At 44.4% G+C, this 11,274-nt stretch overlaps 1 protein-coding gene across 3 annotated transcripts in view; it reads right to left on the bottom strand.

The window, feature by feature from the left end:
- Positions 1 to 248: 248 nt before the first annotated feature.
- The window catches only part of ZNF346 (zinc finger protein 346), a 29,690-nt gene continuing 18,664 nt past the window's right edge, over positions 249 to 11,274 (bottom strand). For 2 of the 3 annotated variants that reach the window (XM_080676627.1, XM_080676629.1), the window contains exons 6-7: positions 7,050 to 7,143; positions 249 to 4,071 (exon numbers count right to left, since the gene is read on the bottom strand). In XM_080676627.1, coding sequence (XP_080532753.1) covers positions 4,026 to 4,071; positions 7,050 to 7,143 — 140 coding nt within the window. In that variant the 3' untranslated portion in view covers positions 249 to 4,025. The remainder of the gene's footprint in view (positions 4,072 to 7,049; positions 7,144 to 11,274) is intronic. The other variant, XM_080676628.1, reaches the window with a different exon arrangement.

Genomic DNA, 11,274 nt, shown 5'->3' with positions numbered 1-11,274 from the left:
GGATTCTTGGGTTCAAATTCCTAGGTATCACTAGACTGGCCAAAATTAGAGACCAAAACTAGCAAGTACTGACAAGGATATGGAATAAGTGGAACTCTCCCATAATGCAGGTGGGTATGTCGGTTGGTAGAACCACTCTGGAAAACCATTTGGCAGTATTTAGACAGGCTAAAATGCACCTACCTATGATGTAACAATTCCATTCCTGGGGATATTCGTGCACATGTACACCAAACAACACAGACAAAATGATTCACAACAGCTTTATTTATAATAGTTTAAAACTAGGAACAATCCAATTGTCCATCAACAGTAGAATGGATAAATTGTGGTGTATTCATATAACAAGTTACCACACAGCATGAAAAAAATGAACTTCTGATATACACAATAACATGGATGAAATAACAGACATAATATTGAGCAAAAATGGATGTAGGACTCCATTTTTATAAAATTCAAGAGCAAGCAGAGCTAAGGTATGGTGATAGAGGTCAAACTAGTGTTTACCTCTGGGGGATACTGACTATGTAGAAAGAGAAACAAGGGAACCTTCTGGGGAGCTGGCAATATTCTGTATTTTGATTCCGAGGGTGACTGCCCAGATGAATACACATATGTGAGGAGGACTCAGCAAACTGTACTCTAAAAATTGGCACACATTACTACTTAATGTATCCTGTATCTCAAAAAGTCAGGATAAAAATAAAAAAGAAATGGTTAAATAAAGACACTACTTGGGTATGGCTGACAAGTTATTTTTGCCCATCTGCACCCTATCTTCTCCCTTAGTCTGGAGGGAGCCCTACACTTTCTTCTCTTAGGGACACATCTCTCCCTTTTAGTCAATCTGTTTTAGGTGGAGTTCATTTCTTTGCAGGCCCCAAATCAAAGCACCATTTCCCCTACCTACAGTGAATGGTTAGGGATGGGAACAGGACCAAGCTGGCTAATGAGTCAGTCCCAGAATTTCTTTTGGAACTAATAGAAAAAGATGTTCTTCCCACTTCAGTTGCTAATCTATCAGGATATAAGCTTAGAGCTGCCAGTGGCCATCTTTCCACCTTCTGCAGAGTCTGCCCAAGAGAGGCCACACAGAGGAAAGCATGGTGAGATTGAATTCTTACTAATGACACTGTCAGAACCTGGGTCTAGCCATCTCTGTACCAAGTTTTTTCGTTAAGTGAATCAGTAAATTTTCTTTTAGCTAGACATTTCAAGTTTCTCACAGTTAATTAGAGCCTAATACACTGAGAATCTTGCTTAAAATTATGAGAAGTATGAGTGGGCTTGGAATATAAAATAACCAATGAACATTGTGTGACCTGTTTTGTGGCTGCTCGCTCTGAGACTATGACCCAGCCAGACGGGTGAGGCAGGCCAAGGGATCATGTGGGAAGGACTCTGGTCCTTGTTTGAAAGGGTTCTGGAATAGGAATCTGGACAACTGGATTCCACTCCCCATTTTTCCGTTTTAGTGGCAAGGCCTTGGGCAAATCACCACACCTCTCTAAGCCTTATTCCTTTTCTAGAAAATGGAATATCATCATCTAGTTCAAAAGGTTGTTATGCAGATCAAATGCTAGTTTCCCAACTTCTCCAGCTTTTCATACCCTTGGCTGAGTTAGTGCCTGCATCCTGGGCATTCCCACGGCACCCTGTATGACCCTCTGACCATTGCCATAATGGTCTTTAACATTGGTGACTTCCACTTCCAAAAAAAAGTGTTCATTTCTGTATCCCCATGCCAACGGGGCTGGGCACACAGCTGGCAGGGACTCCTGAATCCAAAGTGGTCCTGCAGGCCAAGAGTATGGCATGGTGTGGCAGCCCACCATTCCTCTGCCCTTCACTTCCTTGCTTGGTAGATGGGCCCAATTCTGACATCTTGGGTTGGGGAGATGGATTCTGGGGAAAATGCTGAGGCAGTCTGGGTTTTGGAAGCTGAGAGCTGAGAATCCACACTTGGGGCTGTGTAGGGTCTTTTCCAACTGGCCTAGAGCAGGTGCTCAAGAACAGTTTGCTGAGTGAAGAATGGAAGCTAAAGCTGTGTGAGCACCTTCCTCAGATCTGACCGTCGGAAACAAAGGTTGGACAAAGGACTCCTGAAGCCATCATACTCCTTTCTCAGCTCATTTCTGGGTCATGGAAAAGGTTCTTCCAAGAATTACCAGGGCCATTTCTCCTTATGCATATTCATTCATCCATCCATCCATCCATCCATCCATCCATCCATCCATCCAAGAAACACTTCATGACACACGACTCTGTATATTAGGGAAGTGGGGATGAATAAGGCTAGGTCTCTGCCCTGAAGGGGTTAGCCTGGAAAGAGCTATATTGGACACAAGCTCCATTTGACCTCTGTGTCCCTTCCTGCTCTCCTACATTCCTTCTGTACATAGCAGCTAAAATAATTCTCTCAAGCAAAGCAGGTTACTAGTTTAAACTTTCTCAAGACCTCCATGAGACTCTCCATTACAGGGGAAGATGAATGAGTAGATGAGGTTATATTGAATTTAGGGCACGGGTGAAGACTTCCTCAGGGCTGCCAAACAATTTGGATGCCTCTCTCTGTCCTAACTCCTAAGATCAGTATTTAGGACCGTGGGAGTATGAATGGGATAAGGGTGAGGGATCAAGATACACATATTAGACCCAATGGCAATATGGCCCCAAGTCCTAGTTCTGTTAAGTTGCAGTCTGGCTCATGGGATAAATTCTTTATTTAGATGCTTCAGTAACCAAGAGACAGAGCATAAGCACATACCCACACACAACACTAAAGGCATTTCACAGGCAAGGGATAGGGAGTGGGAGGAAGAAGCGTTGAGAGCAGAATAGGGGCTTCTTTGGCCCAATGAAGGAGGGCCTCTGATGGTACCACTCCCTAGAATTCCTGCTTGAAAGATATAAGGAAAAATATACTTCCAGTGAAGTCCTAGGCCATAAAACATGGCAGAGCTGGAGAAATCTGGGTTTGGGGCCTGGGGAACATCTGATTCCTCACTGTGGAAACTTGTACCAGCCCTCCTTTCTTTACCTGGTATGCAGGAATCTCCTGGTGGGTGATGGGGGTAGGATAGCACCACAGCAACCTGGGCAGGTGGTCTGCTGCACATGGGGAAGGAAAGGGCTAGTGGAGGCCGATGAGCAGCAATGAATCTCTGAGCTGGCTGGCTCGAGAAACATCAAGAAAACTTGCATATGGGGACTTTCCCATATGAACTGGGTCAGAGCACCTCTGACACAGAGGAAAGGACCAACTGGAGCCTTTCCATGATCCCACTAGGTACTGAGGCCTTCTCCAGCTCTAGCTTGTCTCCAGCTGCTGCAGGTCCTTAGCACCATTCAGGAACTGTGGAGAAGGGGCAGGAGGGACAGCAACACTCTGCCAGGACTGAGGCATTGCTCCAGGAGGAGACTTCACAGTGGGCAGAAACCTGTACAACTGGCCAGCATCTGGTCCCAGGCTTAGGAAAGTCTGCACATTTTTGGGGGAGGGTGAGTGTCACATTATCTCTAAGCTTCCATGTGGCAGCTTTTTTCATCTGCCCTTTCCCGCATAGGCCAAGCTCTGGCATGAAAGTGCCATATTTCACTGGAGATGCCTAGAGCCCAGGAGAGCTCAGTTGTTTAGCTGCAAGGAGTGGTCCAAAACTGACTTGCAGAGGAAATACAGGACTGGAGCCTCATGACATATGGCCTAGAAGGGCCAGGGAAGGGGAAAGGCCATCCTCTAAACTACTACCCTGTGAGAACCCAAGTCCTCTAAAAATCCCTCTTTGTCCTGACTTTCAGGGTCCATTCCAAAGGGGAGGAACATGGGTGAATTTGCCTGGACCAATCAGAGGCTGCCTGTGGCCTATTCCTCAGGCCTATGTAAGAAAAGAGGAAGAGGGAGCCAAGGGCTGACCATGGTCATGGTCAGGAGGAGGCTGGCTCATGGCTGGTTCAACCTGGGGTGCTGGACAGAAACACCTCTAGTCTTCCAAAGTAGTTGAGTCTTTCTGAATGGTTTGTCTTTACATTGGAATCTGGCCCAGAGATGATACCATTGTTTTTGGTGACCTGTAATATGAGAAGGAACAAAGGCACAGGGTCAGTTTCTGGTGGTTGTAATGGTGCCCCAGTTACTTATTCTAATGGTAGACAGCTCTTCTAGGGCCTTGGAGTGACAAACAGGACAGCTCTCTTTTACGTAGGGCCACACATATTACGCACAATAATGGATGCTTTGCTTAGAGCATCCTATTTCATCCTCATGGCAATTTTGCAAGGAGGGGTGGGGAATAGCACCTCCATTTTACATATGAGAAAACTAAAGTTCAGAAAGTATAAGTGACCTGCCCACAGTAAGCTTTTAAGTGTGTAGATTCAGGATTGCAGCCCAGTCCATGCCTTCCCACTATAGCACACCATTTATTCTGCCTAAAGGGCCCACAGGACCTGAATGGTACAGAATGACCATTCTCCTTCTCACGCAGAATCTACAGTGGCTCTCCTGTCACTCTCCATACCCCTCTCTGGTCACCTAGTATCACCTGATGTCTTATTTATTTATGAATTTGCTTCTACCACCAGAGGGGAATCCAAAGGATCAGGGAACAGCATTGGTCTTGATTCCTACAGTAGCCCCAGTGTCCAAATCAAAAGGCCTGGCACATAATAGGTGTCAATAAATATTTGTTGAGTGGATAAAAGCTCATCTGTAATAGCTCCCCTTATTGGCACTTGAACTACATTATCTCTAACCCTCACATCATCCCAGAACAGTAGTTGGCAAACTGTGGCTCGTGAGCTGCGGTTTGCCGCTCTGTTGACTAATGAGTTTGCCGACCACTGGGATAGGGACGTAATCACAAGGAACAACAACAGCCTGTAATTATTGGAATCGAGAGTCTAGGTCAGTGGTCGGCAAACTCATTAGTCAACAGAGCGGCAAACTGTGGCTCGCGAGCCGCAGTTTGCCGACCACTGTCCCAGAAGGTGGGGATAATGAGCTCCATTTGGAAGTGGCAGAGCAAAATGAATGGGCTTTGGAATCAAAGAGGTTTGAAACCTGGGTTTAACTCCAAGTATCCTAGGCAAGTCACCGCACCTACCTGACATTAGGTTTCCTTGGGTTGTAAAAGGGTGCTCCTAATTCAGAGCTACTGTTTTGAATTAGATGAGATTGTAGCTACACTCTTACAGAAGAGGAACTGGAGGCTCAGAGTGGTTTACTGACTTGCCCAAGGTGACACAGCTGGAAAGTATAGGAATAAAATAGTAAACAACACTAGCATTTTCAAGTATGGGTAGCCTCAGGACAGGGCTCTGGCTGGCTCCAGAATGTCTGTGAAATTGCCACCAGTCAAGGTGTCACAAACTGCAGACATGCTGAAACAGGAAAGAGCCTGAAGCTGGGTTGCTGGAGCTTATTTCAAGTCCATATCTAAGAGAAATCTCAAGAGTCCTCCCAGTTAAAGACATATCTATAAATAAAGAGAAAGACCTCCTGCAGTGTGGGAGAGGAGACTTAAGGCAGAGTAGAGAGGACCAAGAACATTTTTGACTCCAACATTCTGTTTCTACCACCTTTAATTCATTTGGCTCTGTGAATAATGCAGAACCAAATACCGAAGTCAAAGTTATCATTTCTGCAGACTTGCCTGCCTGAAACTCAGTTTCCTCATCTGTAAAATGGGGATAATTTCTACCTCAGAAGGTTATGTTGTGGCACACTGTCCATACTACACAGTTCCTTTCTGAGAGGCGGGACATAACTATGAGGGCCCTCCCTGGCCAAACCCTAGCCTCTTCATCTCACGTGGTGCTATAACCTCCCTGTCAGCATCATGTCCTGAAGGAGCATACTGTAAGCCAGATAAGCCTCAGTTTGAATTATGGCTCTGCCTCATAGGTTCACTTTTTTAAAAAAATACCTATTTTTGTTGATTTTAGAGAGGAAGGGAGAGGGAGAGATAGAAGTATCAACGATTAGAGAGAATCACTGATTGGTTGCCTCTTGCACACCCCATGCTGGGTATTGAGCCCACAATCCGGGCATGTGCCCTGACCAGGAATCGAACTGTGACCTCCTGGTTCATAGGTCAACGCTCAACCACTGAGCCATGCCGGCAAGGAAAAGGTTCACTTTTAATGGTGGTTGCCTATCTCTGTAAAATCAGAATAATAATCCCTTCCTCCAAGAGTTGCTTAAGAATTACCTGAGAGAGAAACTGCTTGGCATATGGCCTCTAACAGAACAGGTGCTCAAAGAATGTTAGTCATTTTCAAGATTACCATGAACAGCCAACTCTCTGTTCTTCTCTTCCCTCAAAGAACTTATCACAGGATGAGAAGAGATAAACCAAAGAACTTATATACTTATATGCATAGCTCATGGATAATGGTAATAGGGTAGTGAAGACCTGGGAGGCCAGGTAGGGGCTGGGAGGAGGGTGGGGGGAAATGGGAGATATCTGTAATACTATCAACAATAAAATACATATATATTTTAAAACGAACTTATAACAATTTATAATTATTGGTTATTTACTTATGTTTTGTCTCCTATTAGAATGTAAGGTCTTGAGAGCAGGGTTGGATCTGTTGGGGCTACCACCCAGGGTGTTCAATAAATCTTTGATTAATGAATGAAAGAACCTGGTAATACTTTGTAATGACCTGTAGAGGGAGCTCTTGCCATAGAATTGATGGTAGTGAAGACCAGGGTCTTCAGACAGTGAAAAAAGACTTCTCTAGTCAGACTGCTACAGGCCAGGAAATCCAAGTACTCATTTCCCCCTCAAGTACTCTTAGGAGACCACCAAGGAAACTGTCTATGCTTCTTTACCAAAACTTTAGCCCAGGAGGGGAGAAAACTAGGGTGAAGCTGATGGGAGAAAAACTTACAGAGGAGATATTTCTTTCTGTTAACTGATCTAATGACTGAGAAAAAGATGTCAGGATTCCCTTTTAGCCAAGGAGTACCTGGCTTTGTTCTGATTTAGCAGCCCAGAGCTCCTGCTGCAGACCTTGAACTTCAAAGAATGATTACTCACTGGTTCTTGTGTTTGAAGCCGCTGACATGAGCTTGGTACTGTTCTATGGAGTTCAGCACTATCTTACATGTCTTGCATGGGTAGCCCTTCCCGGCTGAAACACACACAAAAGCCAAGATGCTTAGTTATCCAGTAAGAAGGGACCTGCGGACTGCTGCTTTTGACAGTGCATGCAAATGTACTAGTACTTCTGAGGACAGAGGGGTGGGATGAGGTCAGGTGATAGGCCATGATGAGAATCCCAAAGGCCTCAATGCTCAGGAGGCATATGCTATGTGCCTAAGTGCTCCCTGAAGATGGAAATCTCTTCTTTCCCTTTGGGCCACCCAGTCCCAGTGTTTCACCTGGTCCAGAGTAGGTGTCTATTGAGTAAATAAAAGATTGACAGAACAAAGAGGTGACATTTGGTATAACTGTCTTTTCCACCTTGACTGCGCTAAGTGGCCTCATTAAGAATGCCCTTTGCGGCGGTTTGGGCTCCCTACATGGATTTATTAAATTGCCATTGGAGGACCCTGATGAAGCAAGAATTGGGACTGTTTCATTCTCACGTGGTAAGTTCTAACACTGGAACACAACTGAAGGGAACCAAATTTTTTGCCACTGTGAAGCTGCTTTTGGGATATTGATTTTAAGCTGCTTATTAAGAAACAAAAGACACAGAACTTTTGACTCTTCCCCCTTTTCTGCCCAAGAGATTCAGAAAGACCTGCTTCAGGGAGACCTGAGGATGTCGCCTTCGCCTTATCTGAATTAAGTGTGGAAGTAGAACAGGGCTTCAGGCGGGTGCCTGTTAGCCAGATACCCCAGGTCCCACTGTTTCCGAGTTGCCTAATGGGAATTTTCCTGCCACATATGTGCAGCTCTTCCTCAACTCGTGAAAACCCCCATCCTCACTTCTGAAATCTAAGACCCCATTCTTCTTTGTCTAAATGTCCGACATACACAACGAATGGTGCCTGTGTGGGAGGAGTTTTCATGCCTACGTGAATTCCCCATGCAACACTTAGCATATTGCAGGTATTAAACTTTGATGTCCTTAAAAAAAAAAAGAATGCCCTTTGCTCAGAGGTCTCTGGGAACTCTCCTTGGGCTTGCAATAACAGTAATTAATGAAAATGCCTGTTATGAAAATCAATCTGTTTTTCTACCTTCGGGCTCTCAGACTCCTTGTCTCACTACCAGGGCTGCTCTGATGATGAAGTGGTCTTTCTCCACGTTGTCTAATAGAGAAAAATGGTCAGGAGCCAAAATATGGACTGGACTCCTGGCTCTGTCTTCATATGACCTTGGCTGACTGCCTTCCCCTTTCTAATCCTCAGCTTTTCTCAATTATAAACCAATTATATTACAATTCATAACCATAATACTTATAATAAAAAGTCTCTATCATTTCTTACCTATAGGACCATAGCCAGTTACTTAATCTCTCTGAGGTTTGGTTTTCTCATTTGCAAAAGTGAGGCTTCTCTGCAACAGGTTCCTTATCTATAAAATGAGGTCAATATTGGTATCAACCTCATCAGGTTATTGTAATTACTCAAATAAAAGCATTTGGCACATAGTAAGTGTTCAACAAATGGACGCTTTTATCACTATTACTAGTGACCTGGTGCACGGATTTGTGCACATTGAAAGGAAATTAATTAGAAGGTGGCTGGCGGGGTGGGACTGGGTAAGACAAACCGGACATCCTCTGGAGCTAACCTTCCATGGTCCCTCCCCGGCCGGCTGCACCTGAGGTGGCACCGTGGTTTGAAAGGCATCTGCAGAGTGGGGTCCCTCTAGTAGGTGGGGTACCTCGGCCTGGCCTGCGGGGGATCAGGCCGAAACCGGCTCTCCAACATCCCCCAAGGGGTCCCAGAGTGCGAGAGGGCACTCTGCAAAGTTGCTGTCGTACAGGGTGTGGAACACAAACACAAGTGTGCAGTAAACCAGATTTGGGGCCGACAGTACCCCAGCAGCAACATAACCCATGGCCGAAGGTGGAATCGCGCGGCCCCGCAAGGAATCAGGCTCCCTCCTCTCTGGTTCTGGGGTGCATCACCCAAGAACTGCTGCTGCCAAGTCACTGCAGCTCAGCGGCTCCTGCATTGAGCGTCTTCCCCCTGGTGGTCAGTGCATGTCATAGTGACTGGTCAGATGGTAGGAGGGACACTTAGCATATTAGCCTTTTATATATATAGATTCACTCTTATGGGTTCCATGAATCATGCTGGCAAAGAGGTGGCGAATATCTTTTAAGCAGCCTTCATGGCAACTGCAGCTTCTGAGAATACCAACAATCTCCTCTACTCAAATAAGCTAGCCAATGTCCCAACTCTGTTTGTTTCCCTTGTTTCTTCACTTAAGGAGAAACTTCCTGCAATCAGAATTCAGGTCCTTTTTAGACATTTAAGGCCAGAATTCATGGTTCAACACTAACATGGAAAAGATGCATAATGGACTAGTAGAACTACCCTGCCCCCAAGGCCAAGAATGGGACCTGGGGTTGATGTGGCTAAGAGTCACTGATACACAGATTACAATAGCCTACTCTTATTATCTATTAAGCACTAGGCACCACACCAGAATTTTGGATATATATGTCCTTAGATTCTTACAACAATCGTGCAAGATAGGTGGTTATCTCCATTTTTCAAATTAGGAATCAGGCCCAGGAAGATTAAGTGGTTGACCTGGGGTCAGAGCTGGGATTTTCCCTCTGGTCATGAAGCCCCATTCTTCATATGTCTCTAAACTCCTCTATCTCCCTTTTGAGGTATAAGATCTCAACACACTATCTACTCATCCGTAAACTAGATTCAAAATGGTCATTTGACCCACTATCCACTAATCTGTAAGCTAGATTCAAAATTGTCATTTGAGCCCTGTCTGTGTGACTCGTTTCGTTGAAGTGTACACCAAAAGATTGTGGGTTCAATTCAAGGTCAGAATACGTGCCTAGATTTTGGGTTCAGTCCCCAGTCAGGGTGTGTAAGGAAGGCAAGTGATCAATGTTTCTTTCTCACATCGATGTTTCTCTCCCTCTTTCTCACCCTTCCCCATTCCCCTCTCTCTAATAAATAAATAAATAAATAGGCAAGCATGTCCTCAGGTGAGGATTAAAAAAATAAATAAGAGTTAAAATTGTCATTTGGGGAATTGCAGAATTCATCGATGCTCTAAAAAAACAATATTTGTCCAGTAATTATCATCTGCTTTTCATTTTACATGTTTGATATTTTGGTTTACCCATGTAATTTCATAAAGTACAAGTCACGAGAGCTGGTTTTTGAACATCTGACTTATTTGGAAAAGCACCTATATCTCCTTTTTACTGCTATATGTGCATGTGCACACCCTTTCCAAGGCCAATGGTGGCTTCCTTATACCTAAATTTAATAGACAACATGGATGCGTATGAGGCCTCATCGTATTTGAGCTTTCAACAGCTCCTGAGAGAACTGGTGACTCCTCCCTTCTTCAACATCTCCCGCCCATGGCTTTCAGCATGCGCACTCTTGTTTTCTGTCCTCTGGTGGCTCCTTCTCTTGCTGACTCCTGTTTGACTTCCACCATTAATAGTGGCATTCCAGAGGGTGCAACTTTTTCTTTCTTTTTATTTCCTTATTATTTTATTTTTTAAAAAGTATATTTTTTATTGATTTCAGAGAGGAAGGGAGAGGGAGAGAGAGATAGAAACAGTGATGAGAGAGAATCACTGATTGGCTGCCTCTTGCATGCCCCTACTGGGGATTGAACCCACAACCCGGCATGTGCCCTTGACCGGAATCGAACTTGGGACCCTTTAGTCCACAGGCCGACGCTCTATCCACTGAGCCAAACCAGCTAGGGCTATTATTTTATTTTTAATTGTGGTAAAATACAATAGAAAATTTTAAGTGCACAATTCAGTAATATCAAAAGATAGGTCTGGTTAGAGAAATCTGTGTTTTCATTGTGTTTAAGTATATTCACATTGCTGTGCAACCTATTTCCAGAACTTATTCATCTTGCAAAGCTGAAAAGTCACATTCATTAAACAACTCCCCAACCCCCTACACATGGCAACCAACCGCCATTCTACTTTTTGTTTCAATGAGTTTGATTACTCTAGATATCTCATACAAGTAAAATCATACAAGATTTGTTGTTTGTGCTTATTTCTTCGTATAATGTCCTTAAGGCTCATCCATGTTGTAGCATGTGACAGAATATCCAGAGGGCTCAATCTCAGATCCTT

This window comes from Plecotus auritus (genome assembly GCF_963455305.1).
Source record: "Plecotus auritus genome assembly, chromosome: 6".
NCBI lineage: Eukaryota > Metazoa > Chordata > Mammalia > Chiroptera > Vespertilionidae > Plecotus > Plecotus auritus.
This window is presented reverse-complemented; position numbering and strand designations above follow the sequence as displayed.